Source organism: Daldinia childiae (genome assembly GCF_008694065.1).
Source record: "Daldinia childiae strain JS-1345 chromosome Unknown Scaffold3, whole genome shotgun sequence".
Lineage (NCBI taxonomy): Eukaryota > Fungi > Ascomycota > Sordariomycetes > Xylariales > Hypoxylaceae > Daldinia > Daldinia childiae.
Window position 1 is genome coordinate 591,151 of NW_022984644.1, and position 25,908 is coordinate 617,058.

At 45.8% G+C, this 25,908-nt stretch overlaps 7 protein-coding genes across 7 annotated transcripts; 3 read left to right on the top strand and 4 right to left on the bottom strand.

The window, feature by feature from the left end:
* Positions 1-83: 83 nt before the first annotated feature.
* GL218_02908 (uncharacterized protein) lies at positions 84-1,010 on the top strand (the record flags this gene model as incomplete). Its single annotated transcript, XM_033579448.1, has 1 exon — positions 84-1,010. One exon carries the CDS (start codon positions 84-86, stop codon positions 1,008-1,010), a length of 927 nt encoding a protein of 308 aa, XP_033436743.1.
* Positions 1,011-1,145: 135 nt separating this feature from the next.
* GL218_02909 (uncharacterized protein) lies at positions 1,146-2,247 on the bottom strand (the record flags this gene model as incomplete). The annotated part of the gene is made up of 3 exons (XM_033579449.1): positions 1,146-1,279; positions 1,342-1,896; positions 1,953-2,247. The coding sequence occupies 3 exons, from the start codon at positions 2,245-2,247 to the stop codon at positions 1,146-1,148; spliced, it is 984 nt and encodes a 327-aa protein (XP_033436742.1).
* A 2,134-nt stretch (positions 2,248-4,381) lies between these two features.
* On the top strand, positions 4,382-5,455 carry GL218_02910 (putative voltage-gated potassium channel subunit beta; the record flags this gene model as incomplete). Its single annotated transcript, XM_033579450.1, has 2 exons — positions 4,382-4,813; positions 4,907-5,455. 2 exons carry the CDS (start codon positions 4,382-4,384, stop codon positions 5,453-5,455), a joined length of 981 nt encoding a protein of 326 aa, XP_033437548.1.
* A 291-nt stretch (positions 5,456-5,746) lies between these two features.
* GL218_02911 (Lipoyl synthase, mitochondrial) lies at positions 5,747-7,018 on the bottom strand (the record flags this gene model as incomplete). The annotated part of the gene is made up of 1 exon (XM_033579451.1): positions 5,747-7,018. One exon carries the CDS (start codon positions 7,016-7,018, stop codon positions 5,747-5,749), a length of 1,272 nt encoding a protein of 423 aa, XP_033437549.1.
* A 1,843-nt stretch (positions 7,019-8,861) lies between these two features.
* On the bottom strand, positions 8,862-9,227 carry GL218_02912 (uncharacterized protein; the record flags this gene model as incomplete). Its single annotated transcript, XM_033579452.1, has 1 exon — positions 8,862-9,227. One exon carries the CDS (start codon positions 9,225-9,227, stop codon positions 8,862-8,864), a length of 366 nt encoding a protein of 121 aa, XP_033437550.1.
* An 8,396-nt stretch (positions 9,228-17,623) lies between these two features.
* On the bottom strand, positions 17,624-23,941 carry GL218_02913 (putative glycine dehydrogenase (decarboxylating), mitochondrial; the record flags this gene model as incomplete). The annotated part of the gene is made up of 6 exons (XM_033579453.1): positions 17,624-17,679; positions 17,746-18,270; positions 18,334-20,948; positions 22,755-22,858; positions 22,919-23,562; positions 23,623-23,941. 6 exons carry the CDS (start codon positions 23,939-23,941, stop codon positions 17,624-17,626), a joined length of 4,263 nt encoding a protein of 1,420 aa, XP_033437551.1.
* Positions 23,942-24,451: 510 nt separating this feature from the next.
* GL218_02914 (NADH-ubiquinone oxidoreductase 20.8 kDa subunit) lies at positions 24,452-25,315 on the top strand (the record flags this gene model as incomplete). Its single annotated transcript, XM_033579454.1, has 3 exons — positions 24,452-24,609; positions 24,725-25,085; positions 25,145-25,315. The coding sequence occupies 3 exons, from the start codon at positions 24,452-24,454 to the stop codon at positions 25,313-25,315; spliced, it is 690 nt and encodes a 229-aa protein (XP_033437552.1).
* Positions 25,316-25,908: the final 593 nt, after the last annotated feature.

Sequence of the window (25,908 nt, forward strand, 5' to 3'; positions counted from 1 at the left end):
AATTCAACAACCATCTTTCGTATTATTAAACGTCGTTGTTTTCTTCATTCCTACCTTAATAGCTTATAACTTCAACTACGACAATGCCGGGCCAACCACCATCACGAGAACTCTTCGCCTTCAACGAAGGCAAGACTTTCATCGCAAATATAGTAGTCCGTACTAACGGCACCCTTCTCTTAAGTACATTCGAGAACGGTCGTCTATACTCGTTAGATCCACACGCCGCTACGCCAAAAGTCGAACTAGTCGCTGAGTTCCCCGGCTCCAATGCGATAAGCGGCGTTGTCGCAAATTCACCTGATGTCTTCACTGTTACCGGTGGTGACCATAGACCATACCGGTATGCATTGGGGTCAATGAGGGTGTATACCGTTTCCTTCCAGCAGCCTGGCCAACCTGCGGTTGTGAAGACGGTAGCGGAGGTACCTGACACTGAGATGCTCAACGGCATTGCTTCTCTTCCCTCTCAACCTCATATCGTCTTGAGTGCCGACTCGGTCAGGGGCCGAATCTTTCGCATCAACACTAGCACTGGCGCTGTAGATGTTGCATTTTCCGACCCAGCTCTGGAGCTGAACGAAGCAGTTCCCATAGGCGTTAATGGAATTAGAATCTTCGGACCACACCTTTACTTTGTAAATTCCGCCAAAGGATATTTCGGTCGTATCCCTATTGGACCGGACGGTAGTAAAGTGGGAGATGTCGAGATCATTGCTCACACACCCGAAACGATAGGCCCGAGCAGTGCTTATGACGACTTTGGTATAGCACAACCCGTTGGTGGAAATCCCACGGCCTATGTCACTGCCCATACGAACAAGGTTTATTCCATTGACTTGGTGACTGGCGAGCAGAAGCTTTTCTTCGGCGGAGGCGACAGCACTGCTCTCAAACGCCCGACGAGCGTTGCTGTAGCTAATGATGGCAAGAGTATTTACGTTACTACCGCAGGATTCGAAACTCTAGGTGGACCTGCTAAGGGACAGGTTGTAGAGATTCCAATCTAGGGAATGTTGGGAATGCTAGGGGACTAAACTAGAGATTATTACCTAGGCATTTAGCCGGTTCGAGTCACAAGTCAGAATGCTTGCGAACATGATTAGGTTACGTTTCAATAACAAGTCTAATTAATGTATCGATTCTTAGAATATCGCTTGGGCATTTGGTGGTGACGACACACCACCAGGCATATTAATAGGCATAGAGGTAAAGAAAAAGGACCACCGATTCAACTCCTTACAAATCTCAGAGAGCCTTTCCAAGTCAAATAATTCGCCTAAATAAAAGCATTAGTTAGGTACCTAAGATAGTTTCTTCACAAATAAGTCTCAAACTTACCAATAGGCATACCCCATCCAACAAGGAGAATATCGTGAAGAAACATATCACCTTGTGGAGGATATACTTCCCACGATAAAGCGTCACCAGCCACAGCAGCGAATCCGGTATCCCATAACCATTTTAACACTTCGGGCGTTGCCTCTACTCCCGCATGCTTCGGCGAAGGTGACGAAGAGTAGGCCGTCTTAGCCGCGACGTCCATTTTGTCCTCCCATTCTCTAATAACACCGCTCCGTACAAGTAAGACATCCCCTCTTTCGAATATGATATTGTGCTCATGGGCTATGTCAAGGATATCCTGGAGCTTGATGGTATGATTAGAAAAGGTAGAGTACTTGATGCCTTTCCTCTGTGCCCACGACACATAATCGATAAGTACGCCGCGGCCGGTGATACCCTCGCGAGCCCAATGTTGGGTACCTATGCGATCGTTCGATCTGTCGAGTATTTCCCCCTTGGTCGTTCCGCCATAAAATACACGTTCCTGCTGATCATCTTCACCGGGTGGCTTGGCGCTCCAATGGCGTAGACCATCCCACTGGCTACTTTGCTCTGGGATTATCGTTAGAGCAGGTGCAAATCATAGCAAGTCTTAATACTATACTTACGAGGATTCATCGTATAGATATCATCGAAGGCGACGCCATCTAAAATTGGTGTTATTTGGTGGCCGAAAGGGGTTCTCCCCATATTTGGATACTCCAATTTCGTGACGTCCCAGTTCAACCCGATACGCCGGCCAGTCCGGATTTCCTGAGCTGCAGCGTTACGGACACGTTCTTCCGTCAGTAGAGCAAGTCGTCCGAGGCCCTCCTCGTGGCTGCCCGGCTGTCCAACCCATACTCTTTTAGGATCTGGAAGCTCGTCAAACTTTAGATCCATAAGGGTTCTAGGTTCAGTCATATTGGTAGGTATTTTGGGAATATTTCCAAGGGAATTTGCAGGATATAATTCAATAGGTGGTTTGCATATAAGACGCGTATGTATATAAGATATAAGACCGCTTTATATTCGACCCCCATTGATATTATTGCGTAAGTGTCTCGGATCGTTATTTCCCACACGACGCGATAGGTTAGACGTCGTACGTCAGGCAAATAATGCCACCAACTGCAGAAAACAGAAGCGAACCTCCATGTGAGCTTGCTAGTTGAACCGAGCGATAAGCAACCAGAAAAGCCTCAGACCTCTTGTGCATGAGTAAAGGTGGCAATCGACCGTCGCAATGTCGGTATTGAGGGGTCTGAGTAACACGACACTGCCCAATGGCATTCGCTCTTTGATGTCACGCTGACTATGAGACTTATGCGAGTCAAGAAGACGTAAGTTCCCCAACATCTATTCCGTTCACATAAACTAATATAATGTCTTCGGGATTATCTTTTATGTATGTTGGTAGCGTATAGCTGCTGGATAGGCTTATGTAAATTGAGGGCATTGTATCAATGGCAAGAAGCAGGATGACATTATCTAAAGAGCGCTACTCGATTAAAGAAGACAGGAACTAAGGTATAGCGCTATGGTAGCTGGTGTTGTTGATTGTCATACTAGGAATGGATTCGAAATACTCTTCCTCGTGCTCTTTATAAGTAGTCCGGATGACGCAAGAATCGGGCTGGATTAATAAGTTGGAAGAAGAGACCGGCTTTGAATTGGTATATAGTGTCTAAGAGAATTAACTAGACTGAATAAACTTGTCTATTAGACGTACGACGATATTCGTAACGGAATCAGTACGATTGGCAATAGTTGAATTCGTTTCCTCGAGGTGCTGGACATTGTCACGAGGTGGAACCAAACATCATGGAAACAACTTCGTTGTTCCGCAAGGAACTCTAACTACCTAGAAGGTTCTACGTCTATATACTGAACATGCTCTTTGTTCTAGATGTCTCATCTAGAATCCTGACAGACATGTTTGAGGTGAATCTCGAAGTGCCCAAGTAGAAACTATCTTTAAACAGGACGCTCACTCTACTAGCTAGTGTTGAAGCTGTATCATATCTTTCTCCTATTAACAAATTATAGGAAAGCTATCATATTAGATATCGAAATATACACAAGTGGATCAGCTCAAATAGAAATTCCATGTTCTTTATAGCATGGCTATATGGTACCAATCAAGCTGAATGCAACCTCTATTAGGGGTTTCATTAAACTCCCTTGAAATCTCATAGTGAAACCGTAGTAAATGACTCTATACTTCTTACCATATTTCCCTAGCTAAGACGTGACAGCTCTTCGTCGGGTTCCCAGCTAAAGGAAATTATGCTAATAAGCTGATGATAGGGAGATCAAAATTATATTATTATATAGAATTATTAATGATAGGTAATTAACTCTTGTAAAAACTTCTATAATATTACTAAGGGATCGACGATATAGTATTTTTTCAGCGACCACATACTCTCCACATCGGAATATGTGTTTAACTCTGTCAGATAGTTTATACCCTTGATGGTTGTTATATATAGAATGTGAGTTAGGATAGATAGATTAGGTAGTAGATAGTACTATTACGAAGGCGCTGCGAGCCCCTTTTGTACCTAGTATAGGTATATACCCCTGTAACTACCCCTAACCCACTTATACCCCGACAACCTCTACGTACGGCTATAGCCAACTAATAATAATAATAAAAGGAGTATATTGAGGCTGTCGGCGCTATCGGATTCAAAGGATAGGGATAAGTCGGGTTTATCTTGGGATCTACTCTTTACAATCGTTCCTTGCATAATTATTTCTCGGTGCTGACGTTGGTCCGACTTCGTATGGAAAGTCCCCGAGGCCTGCACGGCACAACAATCACCAACGACCCGACGTCATATATATACCTTATATATATAGGCCAAGGGTTACTTACTTTAGAAGAAAAGTTTACTATTTATATCAAAAGACGTATATCCGAGGTGCTAGTTTGAAATTCTTAACGCCTCTCTATTTTGTAACGGGATCCCCAAGTTCACATTGCTCTTACGTATCCAATAGTTACTGAACCAGAAAGAACAAAGAGTATCTATAACATCTAAACTAGAAAATGCCACCGCAACTCATCTTCGGCACCGCCGGCTTCGGCATGGACAAGACGGAATTTCACGACACAGAATCCGTCAAGGCTACACTCACTACAATCCGGGACATCGGGATCCAACGCTTAGACACAGCAGCGCGGTACCCGCCGCTAAACCCGGGGCGGTCGGAAGAGTTGCTCGGGGAGGCGCGGGAACTTAGCCACGACTTTGCGATCGATACGAAGGTGTATACGGACACCCGAACGGACGGCAGCGGCGACCTGACCCGAGACGCTATAAGAAAGTCGGTTGAGGTCAGCTTGCAGAGGTTGAAGATGGATACGGAGAAGGGAGAGAGTATTAACGTACTGCATATTCACCGCGCGGACCCAGCAACGCCGTTAGAGGAGCAAATTAAGGCGTTTAACGAGCAGATTGAGCTAGGACATTGTAAGGCCGTAAGTCCTCCTCCTCCTCCTCTCTATTCTCTCCACTACCGTCTCCTTTTCTAAACCTTACATAACCTATAAAATAACAACTAACCCTCCTAGTGGGGCATATCCAACGTATCCCCCTCTACCCTCTCTCAAATCCTCTCCCTCTGCGACGAGCACAACTGGCGCAAACCAGCCTGCTACCAGGGGGAATACAGCCTAATCACCCGTGGCGCCGAGACCAAGCTCCTACCCATCCTCCGCGCCCACGGGGTTCGGTTCAACGCCTTCCGCTCCGCCGCCTCGGGACTGCTGACCGGCAACGCGGTGCGCGGGCACGTGGAGGGGACGCGCTTCGCATCCGATAACCCGCTGGGCGGTGCTATGCAGCGGGTCTTCGGGGCGCCGGATCTACAGGACGCGGTGCGAGAGTTCGACGCCGGGGTGAGGGCGAGGGGGCTGACGCCCCTAGAAGTTGCGATTCGCTGGGCTGTGCACCATTCCGCGTTAGGGGAGGATGATGGCGTGGTGTTGGGGGCGAGCCGGACGGCACAGGTTGTTGAGACGGTGGAGTTTGCACGGAAGGGCCCGTTGGCGGATGATTTGGTGAGGTTGGCGGAGGAGCTGTGGGATACGGTGAAGGAGACTAGGGGGAAGATCATTTAAGTGATTGATAAGTATCAGAAATGGTGATTTTATAAAAGAACGTTTTAAGATCGTTATTGACTGGCTTAGTCGGCTGCATCCTGGTTGAATAAGGTTGCGTACGATTAGCTGGTTCTACAAAAAATACCCAGTACCAAAATCCTACCATCTCTTCTACCGTAAAAAGGTTATCCTTTCTAATGCGCCGAGTCCGTGCCGCCTATGCTTTGGGCTCGGGCGGTCTCATTATAATATAGTATATGTACACGTTGAAGTAGCCAGTCAGATTGATTCAAACATGAGCAAATGCTTTCATGCTTCCTTCGTATCTTCAATTGCCACGGCCGCCCCTAGTTTGCCGTCTACATTAGTAGCACCACTTTCTCCGGCACGCTTCCTCAAGACGTTCTCGATGAAGGCCTCGCCAGCTTTGTAGCTACTCCTGACCAATGGCCCACTGGCGACATACAAGAACCCCATATTGAGGGCGCGCTGCCGCCACATCTCGAACTCCTCGGGCGTGACGTACTTCTCGACCTTGAGGTGGCGCTTCGTCGGTCGCATGTATTGGCCAAAAGTCACCACGTCTACGTCGGCCTTCCGCAGCCGCTCTAGCGCATCCATGATCTCGTGCTCCTGCTCGCCTAGCCCCAGCATCATACTCGTCTTTGTGATGATGCCATTCTGACCCCGGACCTTCTTCACGTGCTCGAGCACCTTAAGACTTGTCTTGAACGTAGCGCGACGGTCTCGCACGTACGGCGTGAGACCCTCAACGGTTTCAACGTTATGCGCATACACGTCAAGCCCGCTCTCGGCCACAACGGCCACCGAGTCCAGATCGCCCCAGAAGTCACTCGTTAGTGCTTCCACGAGTAGACTCGGCTTTTTGGCCTTGATCTTGCGGATCGTCTCGGCGAAGTGGTGCGACCCACCGTCTGGCAGGTCGTCTCGGTTGACATTCGTCAGCACCACATAGCCCAGGCCCCACCGAGCTAGGGCCTCAGCAGTGTGCTCAGGCTCATGGGGATCGAGCGGTGGAGGAGCACGGTTGGTCTTGACAGAGCAAAAGCGGCAGCCACGTGTGCATGTGTCTCCCATCAGCATGATAGTGGCGGTGGCAGCATTCTTGTTGCTACCACCCCAGCACTCTGAGATATTCGGACAGCGGGCCTCCTCGCATACCGTATGTAAACCCAGCCCGCGCAAGTCCGACTTGATCTTCTTGTAGTTATCGTTGCCGGCGGGGATCGGCGTCTTGAGCCACTCGGGTAGTCGAGTGATGGTGCGCCGGTTCGACGCGGGCCCGACCTCGGCGGTACGTAGCTGATATGCATCGCTAGCAGTTAGAGTGGTTGAAGACGAGCTAGATATAAAGTCGTCTAAAGAGGCGACCGTCGTGTTCTTGAAATATGTCGGACGGCGGGCTGGCTTATCGGACGAGGAGATAACTGGCTCAGGTGTATTTGTTGGGACAGTGGCGTAGGAGCGAGATGCATTTCGAGATGCATTTCGAGAAGCGTTTGAGATGGCACGCTGAACAGGCGCTCGGAGGCGGTTTAGCGAGGCCGATGACGATACCATGGTCAACCAGTAGCTGTGTAGGCGACCAGAAACTTCATAGGGCTATTGTGGCGGATAGGTAGGAAATAGTTTGAGATAAAATCAAAGGACGATATCGATTGATTACAATTGCAATCCCCAACTTTTAGGTGCCCCGCTATTGGCTGCAGATCCACTGATCGGTTAGTACCGGAAGGTTTTGCCGCTTGTCTTTTATCGGCGGCTGCAGCTGGCATCAACTGAGGTATCCGCCAATCACCAATGTCGTCATTTACAGATTAGGAAGGCCTAGGTGAACATACCAGGAACCTTGTTAGTATAACAAGATAGAGTAAGTGCTCTGCAATGGAGAATTATAAGATGTATGTAGATATAAAATCATTGGTTATAGAAACATAGAAAAATAGCACCTAGATATTCTTTATATTTTGTTTTGGGCCATAACATACATCAGCTATCTAATAGCGAACGACTTATACCAAAATATGCTCCAGGTATAAGTACTTTAGCGAAATACTCGGTCTAAACATTTTGAACAGTTATCAAATTTAAGTTATATATTCGAAGGGTTAACTAATTTCTATCTCGCTTTGCTTATAAAAACATATGAATATCCTACACAAGACGATGTTTATATTGGTACTTAGCTAATGGTAATTACCCCTTTTACTACGTTGCAAAATATACAAACCAGCGTATACAAATAACAATAGGTCTACAAAGGCTCAACAATACATTCATACCACATATACACAGCATAATGATATAGTGGCTTCAAGGATTCTATTGAACTAGCTTTTACGAATATTTCTCTTTTGCGCAACGCACTAAGCCAGCAGCCCCTTTTCCTTTTCCAAGCACCGGAGGAAAATCCTGAAGCGACGAAATCGAAAGCGTAACATTTTTAATTTGGTAAAATGAAGGTCAAAGATCAGCAGACCTCTCACAAATAGTGAGTATATGATAGTTGTTTTCAGATATAACCATTTCCTCCTCGTCCGCCATTCCACCTCGGGCCGTTCTCGCTCGGCGAGAGTTCAACAACGGGGTATCTCAAGATAATACGGAGGCAGAAGAAAGTAAAAAAGATAAAAATCAAAGGGTATGAAGGTGCCTCCGTTGGCTCCTATCTCGTGGCTCATAACCGAACTCCGCGATAGAATGTTAAAAAAAATGGGTATTGTTTTTGAAGTGAAGATGCAAGTCCAGCCAGCAACACACTCTCGCGACCAAACAGGCTCTCTCATTCCCAGTCCAACATCCAAACGGCAGTTAGAAATATGTTAAGTCTTGCAGAGTTATGACCAGCCCCGAGACCGACAAGGGGTATCGGAAGGTTGTGAAATCGTGATAAATGTGTGAGATGAGAAGGATAAGGTCAGGTCCTTCGGGGTCTGCAAGTCCATCCACCCGGGAAGAGAAAGGCGCGATATAACGGTGATAGTAATCGATGATCCGAGAGCGTGCGATGTAACATGTTCGTCGAGGACGCATGTTGCCGGTTCATTGATACATTAAGGGGGGTTTACGAAGGATATAAAACGGCACCAAACGCTCAACACCAGAAGAAAGGTCGAGAAGAGGTGACGAGGAGAAATGGTATTTCATTCATGATGAACGGCTGGTACTGGCGGAATACGCAAAAGCCAAGGCATCAAGACATCGTGGTTGGTTATTGACGAATATCATTTCGCGGACTATTGCCCTGTCGCATATAGTGTGGCCAGATAGCGCTGAAAACGAGGAATGCTGATTTTGACAAAAGAAATGAAGTAGGTGATGTTCGTATCGAATGGGTTAAAATTTTTGTTTTCGTCGTACCCCCTTTGCCGCCCCTCGGCCAAGTTGCGCAACACGGCGCAACTTACATCAGCGCGGCGACAACAATGCCAGCCAACCCCGCAAGCGCAACATGGGCAGAGCCAAGCGATGCGCCGCTGTTGTTGTTGTCGATGGTAGGGCTGACTGTAGGCGCAACAGTTGTAGGCGTACCATCAGAGCCAGTTGTTGTTGTTGGAAGAGCGATACTGGAGGAGTGGAAAGAAGAAGAAATAGTGCCGGTAGGCTGGTAGACGGAAGTCGAGTTTGCGCTGCTGAAGATACTTGAAGTGGCAACAACCTTCTGAATAGTGATGTACTTTGTCATCGTCATGGTAGACGTGGTAGTAGAAGGGTCTGCTACCGCCAACAAAGGCAGCAGCGCAGTTGCGACAATCGTTGAGATCTGCATTTTGATATCTGTTGGGTAGAAGTAGAAGATTTGTATCTGTAAAGGCTGGCCCCAGAATGTGATAACTCTACTCTTTTCAAATCGCTTTCGACTATTTTCAGTTCAGTGCGTTTCTCGTTATAAATTCGTAGATATTGATATGATGTGTGTGTGATTCAAAGAAGGATAGTTGAATACTCGATACTCAAGGTCGGTTGGGACTTATTCCTCGTAATGTCGTGAGATGGACTCTGCCAACGAAGCCCTGTGAGTTAAAGAATGAACGTGCGGGAGAAGTAAGTTTACGAAGAGGGTGAGGGTATCAGGTTGTTTAATGAAGGAGTGAAGGAAAAGGGTGTGGTCAGAGGAAAGCGGGCGGGAAGCCACGATCGTTCTAGGGACCCTTGTTACGCAAATGGTAAGATCAATGGCGAATTGGCGATAGAGAATCAAAGCAGGGTACAAATTAGTGTTGCACCTATTTCTCGCGCTAGTCTCCGCTAAGTCGTCAAGGGCCCCTGGGGATACAAGGCCAGCAAAGCGTCAATGTACACCAATCATCAATAGCGGTTGATCCCCATTATTGAATCGCCTTGTCTATTTGTACATGTATTTGGTTGCTACCCATACGCATGCCAAAGAATATGCGCAAAGGAATTGTAAGTTTAGACAATGAGTCTCTATTATATCTATATTATTCAAAGCTAGATTTACTAGGAGTTTAACCATAGTTGGAAATAAGGGATTAATGTCCAAGTGTGTACTTCCTGATACTAAATATATTAGAGACAGATTCAATAAGAGGCGTAAGGGAACGTGTTGTACAATGCCTTAGTTACTTAGGTACCTACATATAGGTAGTAACGACCAAAATCTTATTTGTGACGGATTGCGGATCGCATCCTCCGATTGCACAGGGCAACGGAAATTACATAGATACATTAGCAAACGGAAATATAGCTCGCTTGGATAACGCAAGGTTAATTGGTAAGTGCCCCTACCCAGTACCATTCTTTTAGTTTTGTGGCCCTTGTAGTCCATCACTCAAAGAAGTAAGGAACTACCAACGTCTGTGCCCAATTCAGGTTGCCCATGTTCTTTGGCTTTAGGTTATCGCAGGTAGACCTGCCAGAACTGCATATAAGAGGTACTTAGACGGTACATACCTATTAAGAGAATGTTTGACAGGTTCTGTGGGTGCAGTGTTTAGAATCCTTTGACGATGGTTATTTTGAGATGATTCTTCCTAACCATTATTCCCTCATATGAGGTAGCTAACTAAAATTGTATTGCAGCGTCTAACAAATCCCACTTACATCCAATCCTCCATCGTTCGTGGGGTCTTCATAAAATTTACTAAGATTGCATAATTTCTGCCCGACTAGGGTCCATGCGAGATGTGTGTCAGGTCACTTCTGATTGGTTATAGTGATTGGTACCTGCAGCTTTAGGTTTTCTTTGTTCCTGACTAAACCCAAATGAGAGAATTCTGTCAAAATTTCAATTTCCCCCAGACTGATGGTCCGAGTGGTTTCCATCTTCTCCAAGAGACACTATTCAATGGTTTTGAGATTTCTGCGGAGAAGATCTGCCCTGGATATGGCACATACGGAAATCCATTTAATAATCTCGATGGCGCTATCATCCCTCTTCTAGTTATCTATCCAAACTATCTAAATTGATTCCACGGAATACTTTCGGCTACTTTAAGATCTAATAAATATTATATTCCGTACCCAACTCCGAACCTCGACATGGAAACGCCCACGGCAATCATAATCAGGGCGCCCAAGATAGCAAATGTACCTAAGGGATGTAGACCTTACTAAGTATAGGTATAATAGTGTAGGTACTATTACGGTCCATATATATACGATCGTCGCGTCCTATCAATTACATAGTTTGGGTCAAGCCCAACATCTAGTAAGCCGTAGTGCGTCGACATGTGTCGCGAACAACAACGCACCACGTCGGCTTTGGATCATCACTATGAGATGCACTTGAACTTCGAACCGTTTGCATCCGGGTACACATTGAACCTATCATAAGGTTCCACGCAGTGCATCTTGTGGAACCTCTGACTAACAATAGCGGTGTCGGTGGTCATCATGGAGTTGAGGTTTTTTTCCATCTTTTTTTTTTTTTTTTTTTTTTTTTTTTTTTCCTTTCCTCCTGCTCTACTTACCCCTTACTCCTATGTCTTCATGTACACCGACACAAACTCATCTGTCTCGGTGATTTTTTAGCTATCCCATTTACGTAAGCCCGGAAAAGACCCCTTGGCATCAGTCTCACCATCAAAACCACTAGGGTAGCCCTAGCAATTCATTTTCACGACAACCTCAAAGCATGTCCTATAGCTGAGGATTTATTTTCTTTTATCACAGCATTCTCAGGGGCTTAAGCTCCATAACTAGCGTGTTTGTCTACACTTTTGCCATCGCGATTTTGCTACATGGAGCCACCATCCATTTGAAAATTGAAAAGCCTCGGAAACATGAATAACCCCTGTGAGACGACAACCGTTTCCGGTCTCTAGGTCGTCAAACTCGCCCACACCAAAGGAAATTATTGAGACATTTTATGCGGCTCATCTAGGTAGTTTGCTCGCCGTCGCAAATCTAATGCGACACTATAGACGAACCATTACATGGATAATGGCGCGGTATAAGTGATATATTTGCGTGAATTATAGTTCTCCTAATAATGGCCCCTATGTGAGATTTGCCGATTTCAAATCTTCATTCGTTATTTGTTTTGCTAAATAGTGCTATATACGAAAGAGTGGTCTTAGATCGATCGTCGCAGGGTAACAGCCTTACGTATTATCGAACTGTTGATCCATTGCATCAGTTCGTCGCAGATCATTGTCATCTTCGGTATGTATGCTAAACTTAACTGCATACTTCTATCAACGCTTTCCAATTTCTTGACACTACTATTCTTAACGATAGCTCATTAAATTTTTAAATCCATATGGCCAAGGATGTTATTCAAGCGCATCCAGGCCTTCAAAACTCGGGCCCCAATGGCTTTTATTATTAAAGAAGCTCTAGTTTACCTCAAGGACTTCCAACCAACATGGCGTCTAGTATTGCCATTAGACAGACACGGGCTATATCCTTACTCTTCCCGGAAACTACCTACCTTTAAGACGACGTGATGCTCTAAGTATGAACATGATCTGGCCTTATTTCTGCATTGTTTCTGATGAAGAGCGATATTCGCAAGATACCCTAAAGATGTCGTATCATGAGCTACTCGGCTTGCGACCGCCAAAAGAACCATAGGCCATCCCAGGTCGTCATATCCGCGATGAGACATCCTTTAGCAGCTCGTTATGCGCACATTTGCTCCGGTTAATCTCAAACTCATTCGGATTGTTACTTTATCATCTCATCCTAGCCGACGAGGGCCATGCTAAAATTATACGGAGTAAGAGGGTGCAATGAACAAGCGTTCTCTATATGCCAAGGACTACTCATTATATTCAATATACGAACACCTGGTATGGTTTTGCAAGTGAAGCCTCCTGTCAAATGAGGCGAGGAATATAGCACCATACGATTGCTCTTATGCCTGTCTATTGGTTGTTCTCAACTATGAATGTTAATCTTGGTACTCGACTTTCTAGTCCTCTCCTATAGAAATCAAATTCATTAAGCACTGCCATTACTCGTTTGCATTCACATCGACCGGCCATAGTGTGAATAGAAAATACGAAGAAAGAATTATCCAAGCATAAGTTTCCATAAATGATATCAGAAAATGCATTTTGATGCAGTCACCCGCGAGGCCACCAATTACCTTCGAGTATGTTCAACATTCGGGAGGGGAAATGGTTACCATCACGCAGGTGATCGATCACGGAATTCGACTAATGACAGACAAGAGGAGCAACCTGATGTTTCACCTAATAAAAACATAAAGCAACATCCAGCTAGAAAACAAATTTGTATGATGGCTCTTATGCGAATTTGGACTTCTCAGCAAACTTGAGCTCAGGCATGGCGCTTCCTGCTAAAATCCGCGCCGAAAACATTGCGGCTCTACATTTTCTTCATCCTGTTCCTGTCCAGCCGTTTTCCAATCCAGTGACGAACATTCAATGTCGGAGGGAAGATTATACCTTATCTTTCGAAAAGGAGCGCAGCCTTTGCAGTGCACTCGCTTTCCTTGCGTATACAAGAGATGATAATAACAACATCCCAGCAGTATGTTTAGAAGAGGGTACTGGCGCCGCATATTTGAATGTTCTGCTTGCCATAAATAAATTCGAGCACGGCGGAGGAAACCAGGTACTTGAAAGATTAAAGACGGAATTTGGGAAGATTTTTTCCCTCCTCGCTCATGCGGACGGTACTAAGTCTAAGTCAATGAGTTATATCTTATCTTACTAACTAGTATGTTGAGCCAGATACCACACTGGGCGCGGAGAATGATGTATTCAGAGCCATCGTTTCTATGTGTTCAGCTCGGATCCTTCACCGGTTGAGTCTTATTCGAAGTTACAAAAAACGTCAGAGGCGGTCAATTAAAGAAGATCTTCAAGTTACATTGGGATACTTCAAACAGAATGCAATCCGCAGACACGCGCCTTCATCTCCTCTGTATTTATTCATCGACAAAGCAAAAGAAGTAATAAGGCTCGTCGATTCTTGGGGCAGGCACCAGACGCAGCCTGAGTTAGAGGAACTGGTTGATAGTATCCGTCACCTACACCAAGTTAGGGGCTTCCATGATTTGATCGACGAAATACCCAATAAATATATGGGCCCATCCTCAAGGGTTCATCTCATAAATACAATAAGGAAAGTCGCACGTTACCGTGAAACAGCTAGGTTGTTATATCGGACTGCCAAAAAGACTCCTCTAGCCCGCAAAATGCGTCTCGTGTTTGCTCAATTACCTCAGAACGTGTTCGATAAAAATCCAAGTAGTGGTTATACGACAGACTTCAGAAATACTATCCCACTAATTGACGGGATTAAGAATGAAAAAGGTCTGGAGCAAGTCTTCCGTCTAATGGATACTACCGAGGAACAGGCAAATAGGAAGTTTGTTGTTCAAACACAAAAGACTTTGCAGGAGGGGAGAATCCATGCTGAAATCCAGCTTATTTATTACTGTGAGTTCTACATGTCACCTAATACGCACACACCTCGAGTTGTGTGCTCAAGCAAAGACGCCTGTTGGCTATGCAACGAGTTTATTCTCATGTATGAGAAGATACACACACCTAAATGCCATGGGAAGCTGTATCCCGGATGGCGACTACCGACATCGTGCGGACCCAAGTATCATGATTTAGCGACAAGATTCAACATGCGGATTCAAGGCCATGTTAAGAATAGCCTAGAGACACTATTTGCGAGAAGGAAGAAGACTATGTATCATGACCCGAACGAGAGCACTTTACTTACGTTACCTTGGTCCTCCTCGACATTGCCCATTCTGGCATCTTCCTCTTTAGACGCACTAGAAACTTCAGGTACCGTGAACAAGGATCCGCAAAAGATTGTGGTTATTTCCGAAGAAGCAGTTACTCATAAGTCTGTACTGGCCGATGATGAGGAGAGCAAGGAAACGCAAATAGAGGCAGAAGAAATAGCACACGAGGATTATTCCCGTCTCGGCAGAGAAAAAAGTAGTATTCTGGAAAGCCTGGATAAAACAAACAACACATCAGTAGCTTTAAGCCCTTTGGAGAGTAATTTGACGCTTGAGCTAGGTAAGGCTAGGTCAAAACAAGTTGGGATCGGAAAGACTTCTTCATTATACAAAGCAGGTCCCCTGGAAGTACAGATCGAATATGCTGAGAATTCAAACCCAGAGTCGCGAGGTGGACACCGGAAGAAACTCTTATATGCTGTAGAGTGGTTGACGGCTGAGGAGGTCGAGAGACTGCGAAATGGGCCAGAGAATCTTATTATTGACGCGGGATCACTTGAAGGTGAGGTAGAGTATAGTACAGACAGAGATGGATGTTTATACATCTCTAACGATGATTCAGTGGTGAAGATCTTTATGCAACCAGTGGCTATGGAATAATGGGATGCAATATCTAGGTACCTAGGTAGCAGCTGGGCTATGATTTTCCTGGGGCTGGATATCTGAGGGATACTTAGAAGTATTATAGAAGGGTAGGTGATTGTACCCAAGATGGCACGCTTTTTGGGGCGTATGATGTTGGCTCTAATCTACTTGATTCCGGAGTGAGAGGCTGGTAAGGGAAGTGAGTAATTGTTGTTAGAGTCTGGAACTTATAATATGTATAATCAATATAAAAAAGCTGTATAATCCACAATTATGAATTATCCACCCCGTACCGAAGCTCTAGTACCTAGGTACCCTATTAAGTAGGTGATGGAGAAACCCCTGTCCCAACTTCATAGAGCTTTGTGTACTGATGTGACATTAGTAATCTAATGGATAGGTAAATAGGAGATGTTGGTGTCAATGTTAGAGTTGACGTACATCTAACAGATTAACGACCAGCGGTCCACCCAGCAAGCCCGACAGTAGAAAGCAAGCCGGAGCTCATAAGGCGGAAATCTGCCTTACGAGGATTCCCTTCTTTCTATACGACATAGCTGTCAACCAGTCCCGCATAGGCGTCTAGGACGGCGAGGATGATATTGCAAGCAACTGATTCGCGTCGAAAGTAAAGAGTATACATGCAGGTGCCGAAAGAAGTGGTATGGGCGTTGTTGATAAGCATGACTACAGCTGCGGCAGGAGTGCTAGCAATACGATCTGGTAAGCCGAACTCGAGCATGGCAGCTCGCGCGTTTAAAAATGACTACATCCCGCCAAAGGTCATGACGGTCGCTGTGAAGAGTGGCGCAGCTCGAAGTGCTCAAACATTGTGATGAGTTAGGAACAATACGCTTATAGCGTAGATTACTTTAATTCTTTGATAGTAAGCCGAAGCTTTCTTTATTCTTTTTTGGCTATTAAGAAGTTGAAGATGTAGAGGTTAAGAAGAGATAACTAGCATGACAATATATAACTGATCATTAATAGACCATAACATCATCTAATCATGGGCTGATATAACAGGTATAGTAATACTGTATCTAACAAACTATGGATAGTTCTCCTAAAATGAAATTATAAGCTATGCAACGAGTTATCCACGAACTCGCCGCCATGTGGTATGAATCTACCTATATGACTTCAGTGGTAAGTTTCGTCCTAGAAGCTATTCTACCATTTCAAAACTATCACCAAGTAGCTGAGGGCGGCTATCAGTCAGCACCTGGTCCAAAAACCGGAAGCTATCTTACTTCAAAGATGGCATGAGGGTAGAAGGTAGTGAATAGATCTATATCTGAGATTCGGCTACACAACTTTAAGATGCCTGAAGATAAAATCCATCGCAATTTATCATGTACTGATAGATAGGGTTCGTCCATATGAGGAGCTTATACGCATGCACATATCCCATCCTCCATCCCCCATCTGCATCCCTCCGTTAACGCATCCCCTATACGTAATACCCTCGCATCCCATTGGCCCGGCGCGAGGGTGGTTAGGTAGGTGGCCAGCAATAACCGGGTCCTAATATATACGGCTAGATAGACCCTACGTGCAGCACAAGACACAATGTAACATGTCCTATCTAACCCGGATGCCTATTCCAAACCATGTAACTCCAGTCAGCCGCTTTTCAGGTTTTCAGCATTTAGTACCATCCACTTTGATGTCTTTTCGGTTGTACGGAACTAGGTGATTGGTCGCTGATCCGACTATAGACTATATATACACTACCATAGTACTATGTAAGGGTGAGGATAACTAGCCCTCGGTTAACAACGGCAGATGGACATATGGAATATTCGGCTTACCGAGGAAAATTCTTCGATGCCAACTTAGCTACTATGAATGGCGTCAACGAACAAACATATGTCCACAAAATCCCATCTTAAAGGGGGAAATAGCGGGATAGTTCTATTGCTAGTATAGAGTCAAATCTATGTACGCGTATATCTGATCTAGCATCTAGTCGTCTAGAACAACGCCCCAAAATCCAACGCTATATTCCCAGGCACCCTAAACTCCCTCCACCCGTTAGATCTAGCCCAGTTAAATGGAGCCAGGCGTATTGCGCTCGTGTAGTTGAATAATTCACACCCACTAGTGTCTGCCTTCCCAATGATGATGATGATGATGATGATGATGTTGGTATGACCAACCGACTGTTTGCATGCAAGAGACCTTGTCGCAGTTGAATGGTTCTCTCCCGAAAACGCCTTATGCCCAGAAGAGTTGGTGAAACTCCGTACCGCTCTGACCCCGACTCTACCATGTGTTGAAGACCCGTGTATCCGCTGTACGCCTTTTTCCTCTCCATAATGTTGAAAACTGGATATCATCTATGCGCTACGCCAGAAAGATGCTGCTGGGAAAATCATTTACGTCGTGTCCTCAACTGGCGGACAGGTGCAGAAGAGGTTTAAGTCGCCGTATTCTAGGCACTATAGTTAGCATATATAGGTTTTAACGTTAAACGAATGTGATATGTGCAGCAACTTACTGTCGTCTACCCTCGTGACACTTGGCCAGAATTTCTTCTCCTTAAGCCAAGGGAGAGGATATGCCGCCTTCTCTCGCGAGTAGGATCTCTCCCATTTGCCACCCTCGCCGCCGTCGCCTGCAATCAAGTCTTGCATGGTGTGTGGCGACATCTTCAATACATTGCCCTCGCGCGGGGATTTGCCCTCTTCGATCTCCCGAATCTCTCCGCGGATACTGATCAGAGCATCAATGAAGCGGTCGAGCTCCTCCTTACTTTCGCTCTCAGTCGGCTCAATCATTAGGGTGTTGGCGACGGGCCAGCTCATTGTCGGGGCGTGGAAGCCGTAATCCTGTAAGCGCTTGGCAATGTCGATGGCCTCGACGCCAGCGGACTTGCTAAAGGGCCGGGCGTCAAGGATAAACTCGTGGGCGCAACGTCCGTGCTCATTCACGTATAAGATCTGGTAGTGAGGCTTGAGACGTGAGAGGATGTAGTTAGCATTGAGTAGAGTTATCTTGGTGGCTTGGGTGAGACCCTCCGCCCCTATAAAAGAAGTTAGTGATCGACCCGGTTAACCAGGCGAAATTTAAATATGAGCTAACTTACCCATTAAGGTGTTATACGCCCAACTGATGAGATTGATGCTGGCGCTACCGTTATTGGCACTGCTGACTGCATAGCCACCGCTGGTTGCCTTACCCTCGGCGTTGGGATCACGGGGAAGGAAGGGTTGAAGACGCTGCTTTACACAAATAGGACCTACGCCTGGGCCGCCTCCACCGTGTGGGATACAGAAAGTCTTGTGAAGATTTAGGTGGCACACATCAGCACCAATCTCTCCCGGAGAGCATAATCCGATTTGCGCATTCATGTTTGCACCGTCCATGTAGACTAGACCGCCGTGTTCGTGGACTAGCTCGCACACCTTCTTGATCTCGGGCTCGAATACACCAAACGTGCTGGGATAAGTAACCATGATAGCTCCGAGCTCTTCTTGGTGCTTTTTGCACTTTTCTTCAAGGTCTGCTACGTCGAGATTGCCGGTAGTCGTATTGCACTTGATTGGTACTACTCGCATACCAGCCATAGCAGCGGAGGCGGGATTTGTACCGTGAGCAGATACTGGAATAAGGCAGATATCACGTTTCTTTCCGCCATTTCCTTGCGCCTTGTGGTACTCTCTAATTGCTCGCAGACCGGCGAATTCACCCTGTGCTCCTGAGTTGGGTTGAAGAGAGACAGCATCCATGCCTGTTATATCACGTAATTGTCCCCTAAACACCTCTAGCAAGCTATTGTAGCCCGGGACCGTCTCCTCTGGGGTATACGGGTGTATCTGGGAGAACTCAGGTAGCGTGATGAGTGACATTTCCGTGGTTCCATTGAGTTTCATGGTGCATGAGCCGAGAGGGATCATGGAGTGGACAAGCGATAGATCCTTAGACTGCAGATGGTAGATATACCGTAGCAACTCTGTTTCGGAGTGGTGCGTGTTAAAGACAGGATGCGTCAAAAAGCCCGAGGTTCGTTTGAAACCGTCTGGGATATCTACCGGATCGGCATGCTTTTCGAGTATCTGGCGAACGTGAATCTCCACAGCCTCGTACGGGTATACCTTGATATTGCCAGCCACAGTTGCAAATACTTGGAAGACTTTGACTAAGTCGTCTAGGGATGTTGTTTCATCAACCGAGATACCAATTTGTTGCTCGCCAATTTGGCGAACATACATCCCGTGTTCATGTGCTGTACTCACAGATTGGGCCTGGCTCTCTTTGGACCCAACATCAATGATGACTGTATCAAAGAGTACGCTACCGCTATCATTCCACTTGCTTTTCTCCGTGGCAAACCCATTCTCTTCAGCGATGGCTTGAATGACTCGTGCACCTCGGACAATCCGTTCGGCAATCGCTTTGAGGCCTTCAGGTCCATGATAGATCGCGTAGAGAGCATTCATATTAGCTAATAGCGCCTGCGATGTGCACACGTTACTAGTTGCCTTCTCTCTTCGAATATGCTGTTCTCGCGTCTGTAGGGCTAATCGGTAGGCCTTCCCACCCAGTCGGTCTTTAGATAGCCCAATTAATCGGCCAGGCATCTTCCTCTTGTGTTTCTCCTGGACGGCGAAGAACGCAGCATGTGGGCCTCCGAATCCCATCGGCACACCGAATCTTTGCGCACTTCCGAAGGCAATGTCAGCCCCCCATTCTCCTGGGGGTTTGAGCATGGTCAATGCCAGCAGATCCGTAGCAACGCTAAGCAGGGCGCCTTGTTTATGTACTGAGTCGGCCAGAGGCTGGAAATTTTCTACATGACCGTATGTGTCGGGATACTGGACCATGACACCGACCAAATCCTCGCTAAGGTTCTCAACCTCAGTACGTGCTTCAACCTTTGTAAGGTCCAGTTCCAATATCTTGATACCAAAGCCATCCGCACGTCCACGCAAGACCGATATCGTCTGCGGGTGGAGGGACTTAGATACGACAAAAGTCTTTCCTTCCCGTTTAGCCCTCGAGGTCGATAACGTGTTCATAGAGAGGGTCATTGCCTCGGCAGCGGCAGTACCCTCGTCCAAGAGACTAGCATTAGCTATAGGAAGTCCCGTTAGGTCAGTAACCATGGTTTGAAAGTTAACGAGTGACTCTAAGCGGCCTTGACTGATTTCTGGCTGGTAAGGGGTATAACTTGTATACCAAGCAGGGTTTTCCAGGATGTTCCGTTGAATAACGGCTGGTGTGTGTGTTCCATAGTATCCTTGACCAAGGAAACTCTTTTTTACTGTGATATTGGACTGATACTTTTTCACCATTGCCTTTAGACTTGATTCGCTCTGTGGCCCCTCGTGAGGGGGGATGTCGAGAGTTTTCTTAGATAAAATATTAGGCGGAATGACTTGCTGAACGAATTTATCCAGGTCGTCGACAGGCGGGGATAGGGCCTTTAGCATCTCAGCTGTATCGGCCTCATCGGGACCAATATGGCGACGAGGAAATGTGTCCAGGTCAGCATAACTCGCCACCTGTGCTCGGTCAATGGTAGTAAAAGACCTTCTCTGGGTAGCCGTCGCTACGGCCTTATAAGTGCAGCTATGGCATATCCATGGAGCTGTACGCTGCAAGCGAGAACTTAACGAAGCCGAAGCTCTTAATTGAACTGCTGACCGACCTATACGAGGTATAGCCCTCGCAAAAGACGCCATCTTGTACAAAGATGCTCTTCCCCGGAATTCACAACCAACGTATCGGTAAAGCACGGGACCTCGAATGAATGCTGGGTCAACCTTTATGCAGTCATACTGGTCGAACGTTGCACCTATGTCAGTTAAATGAGATAATTGAACAAGCAGTAAGCAGCAAATCGTGAATTACAATGTATTAGATAAATATTAGGAAATTGGATTGATTACTAGTTTTTAGCTTAGTTAGGTACAATTGGATATATGTATTACACAGACTAAGGTACCTAACCTTTGCCTTAGAAGGAATCGCCGTCATCGGTCTAACAATTAGCTCGAAATATGCGAGATAACAAAAAGTTGCGGGTCTTTTCGGAGGAGTTCTCAAAGCCGATAACGTTTTACTCCGGACCCTTTCTAATGGATGTAATTTCTACCCTACCTAAGGTTCCTTCCCAACTTCCCTTAGGTATGTATTGTAGCGTACCTAGTACATACATGAGGTAACACATCATTCTGTAGTGGCGGGTAGGTACCTTACCCACCTACATGGCGGTGTATATTAGGTACCTCTTAGGGATGCTAAGTTAGCTGATTGGATATAGTGAATGGAGAGATGCTGCAAGTGCTCTTCCATTTAAGTCTGGAATGGTACGATGCATGTGCTACACTGTTATGTAATACACATTGCTGTTCCTGCTTATCGCTCTACATAGCACCATTACACGACTTACAGGGGTTATAATCTTTATTAAGCGGCTTAAAATGGACGCCATATTATACATAACATAGATGTGGGGAAATCTGCTTTCAGCTGCTAGTCGTCACTAATTCTGCCAATTAAAAAATTTAGTGACACCGACGAATCAATCAATACTATTCGTTATCTTCCGGTGACGAAACTTTTGCTCCAAAACAACAAAACAACGTCTCTAGTCCACCACGCGAAAAGAAGAAGAGTATTTCAAAATGTTTGGCGGATGTAAGAGAGCCTCGTAATAGAATCAATGCTTATCTTCTAGTTATCGCTAACAAAAGATGCGATAGTTGCACCACCCCAGTTCTCAAAGGAGGAGCTAGAGCAACACGAGGCTGAAGCTACTTCTACGGTCCAGCTCTTCTTCGGCGCCGCAGTCGTGCTCTACTTCTGTATGTTCCCTTGGATTCATAATCTTCATTATAATCGTATAATACTAACGACGTATTCTATTAGCTCCCTTCGCCGTTGATCTCGTCTCGAGCGTATTTTAAATTTGTGGGCGCATGAACTTCTGTACAATTATGAGACACGGTAACAATGGTTTAGTTCTCAAGATATGAACTAAAAGGGCCAGATGGGGTGTATGCTACTATACATATGGGATACCTTTTCATAAGGGCGACTTGCATGTTATCCGTTTCGGGTTGTTTTAGCATCACAAGGCTGAGGCATCATGCATATCGCACTACGGCGTCTTCAGGTGTCTAATACTTATAGAGGGGTATATAGGGCTTTGTTACGTCATCGCATAATATAAAGCCCATACGGGTTTTGCATCTTCTCTCATGCGTAAACGTAAACTAGTTTCATGTTCCCAAATGCTTTGTTCGCTGTTTTAGGAGCCCACGGTATTCAATATCCGAGGATGAAAGAAATTCAGAAGGGACAAATCGGGATATTATCGTCTAATATCAGAAGCAGACGTCCCCAAACGCCGGGCTTTATGCGGTTTCCTACAGCCAGCTAATATCTGTACATCATCCAAGTTTCCCAAGACCCGAGAACCCACTCCTATTAATGAACTTCATCACCCTATCTCATGCTATCAGAAATCGTTTGTGCATTATCCTCCTAAGCGTTATCTACTGTCTAGGAGGTGAGTTCCTCTCAGACCACTCGTCATAATCCTTCTTAACCTGCTCCAGTGAGGTTTTCAAGGACTGCAGTTGCTTGTCAAACTTCTCTAATATCTAAGGTCGATAAATGTTAGCACTGCTCATGTGATCACAAAAATCGAGAAATAAACTCACCTCCTTGGCTTGGGCCTCATTCTCCTCCCCTATTCCCTCCTGAGCATCCGTCCCACGCTTGTTAATCTCGTTCTGTAGGCTATCCGCATATCCCCTCAGCATTATAAGACGACTCCACAATTCCTCTGTTCGGGCACTTAGAGCCGGGTCTGTCACAGTTCGATCGAGAGTCTCCAACTTCGTCTTCAATTCATCTTCTTCCTTGTCGAGGGAGTATCCGCGGTTACGTAAGACCTGTACCTTCGTCGCTAAGGCCAGACATCTCTGTCGTAGCAGTGCGTGCTTTCGTCGGGCATTGGCTGTCCGCACGCTAGTCTGCAAGTCGTGTTGTGAGAGAATTGCGTCCAAACTAGAGTTAATAGAATGTAACGCCTGTCTGAAATGCCCTAGAACCTGTCTCTGCATCTTAAGGCGCTCGCTAACAGCTTGAAACCCGGTAGCAAGGGCCGGCATGTATCCGGGACCGGGTTTATCATGAACAGCTTGTTCCCATTCTCGGGGATCTTCGGAGGCGGAGGGTTGATAGAGAGGGATGCGCGTCTGGTCGACCTTATTGTAGAAGTAGTACTTGAATACCGTGTTTGGACTTTCGGGAACCCACTTCTCGAGCATTCCTTCGATTTGCTCCGTAACAGGCTTGTGGACTACGATCAAAATTATCAGTCCAATATCAAGGATGCAAGCTTAAGTGATAGTAAACTTACTCAGTGACTCTCGGCCTGGCTCCCAAATTAGACTGGAGCGTTGCACCGGTGCCTGGCTTGTGTTCATGAACCCAGAAGCTCCAAGCTGCTGAGGTTGTTGCTGCGTCTGGGGCTGATTAAGAAGGCTCCTACCAAAGGCATTGGTCGATGGTTGGCCAAGCATACTCCCACCGAGTAGACTTCCACCAAATGCATTGGATTGTGGTTGGTTCTGAGTCTGCGACTGGTTTGCGGTCTGACCAAAACCAGTAGTGGTTGTGGATTGACCGAAGGGAGTCGAAGACGCCCCGAAACCTGTAGATTTGCCCCAGAGAGACATGGCCAGAGCTGGGGAGCCTATAGAATTCAGTAAACGGTGGAGTTGTTTAGAGAATGGGAGCTCGAAGCCGTAATTTTGCGACAGAAGGTTTCGCGAAGACGAGAGTCGCGTTTAAAGTGGGTGGAATAAAAGAATGATTTAGGCTTCAACTCATGGCGATACTTTGGATTTCTTTTCACAAGATACGGTGGTCGATATCTTGATATAAATTGCAAGGGAAAGAAGAAGAAAAAAAACTTTAAGAAATACCAGGTGTTGCTATCGGGTGTCTTGGTGTTTACTGGTCTTGCTCAAATGCATACACCAGAAATTCCACAAACAAATCCTAGCTTCAAATTCATTAGCTTCAGCCTTAGATAGTGTGGCTAAGAGCTGGAATGAAACCTATTTACCTAAAGGTATTTATATGTACTTAAGTACCTAGCTACCCGAATAATTCACAGATCTAATTGGCTATATTGAATTCTAGCAGCTACATGATGACCCACTCATCTGGTCTATCTTAGCCCAATGTGGCTGGAACCAATCAGCATTTCCAATTTGCTAACCACCGGATTCCGTCACTTCGCCTATCGTCAAACTGCTCCATTTCCGAAGCTCACTTCAAAACCACGATATCCCGCCGAGAACCCCGTCCGTATCGCAGCCATGTCGGCCCGGAAGCCAGTGTATGTCCTACAAACAGTTTTTCTACTTAATAATAAAACATCAATTAGCATATCATATACCTTCTTTATGAGCCAATTACATCTTTAGAGAGCACCGTCGCTAATTTACTCTTAGCTTCAACCAGCAGGTTCTCTACGATACCACTCCCCTCCCGGACTCCATTCCCTCAGTCAAAGAGGTCGGAGCTACTTCCGCGCCTTTACTATCGGCTTCCTTCTTCATCGGCGCCCGGTGCCGCCCTTACAACGATGACTTCATGCAATGCAAAACAGAGAATCACGGCAAGGGCGAGTTTGAGTGTTTGAAGGAGGGCCGACGAGTAACCAGATGCGCCGCCAGCGTGATCGATGACATCAATACGCACTGTCTAGACGAGTTCCGCAAGCACTGGCAGTGCCTCGACAATAACAACCACCAACTGTGGCAATGCCGAAAGGACGAATGGAAACTCAGCAAATGTGTATTTGATAACTTAGTATGTTACTCACCTCTTTTAGCCTCTTTTAAGAGCCGTTTTGCTAAACTATGCGACAGAAACTTGAGAAGACCATCCCCGATTCTCCCAAGGACAAGGCTCCTGTCCACCTCCGGACGAAACAGATCTACGCCCATTATCCTATCTTAAGAGATCGCGGCCAAGCGCCATTTGGCAAAGCTATTGACCCGCCTTCAGCACAAGCCCAGGCTGATGCGCCGACATCATGAAGTACCCGAGTTTAAACAGGGGTTAAAAATGACAAGATAGCCGTGTAAATAAACAAGAATTGCAATCGAGTTAAGGCTTCAGCTTCTCTAATATCTTCTCTTGTGACTGGCCTATTTTGCTTGCTTGCTTGCTATAAAATACGAATAGTCTACCTCCTAAAGATGAAGGTATATATGTTTAATAGTTAATAAGTTACTGACGCCTGGAGGTTTTACACTGGACAAGGTGCCCGCATTATTGGTAACTCTTTCTTCTACAAGCACTTATACCTATCGTATAAGCAAGTAATGAATTGTAGTGATAATTATATGTTGCCATTTTCTTCTTGGGATATTGGAAAATTCCTAGGGGTTAATCAGTATTAGCCATATAAGTGAGGAAATATGTAGGCTCATTGTATTCCTAAATTTATTGCATGCCGATAAAATACCTACATATTAGTTGGATGATAGACAATACTCACGAATCCATATTATTCCATGTTAACAATGACTGATTGGTCAAAATAACTAGATAGTTAGACCAACTTGAAGTAATCTACAGCTCAACTTAATTATATTCAAACTGTGAGGGCTCACAACTCTAAGACGCC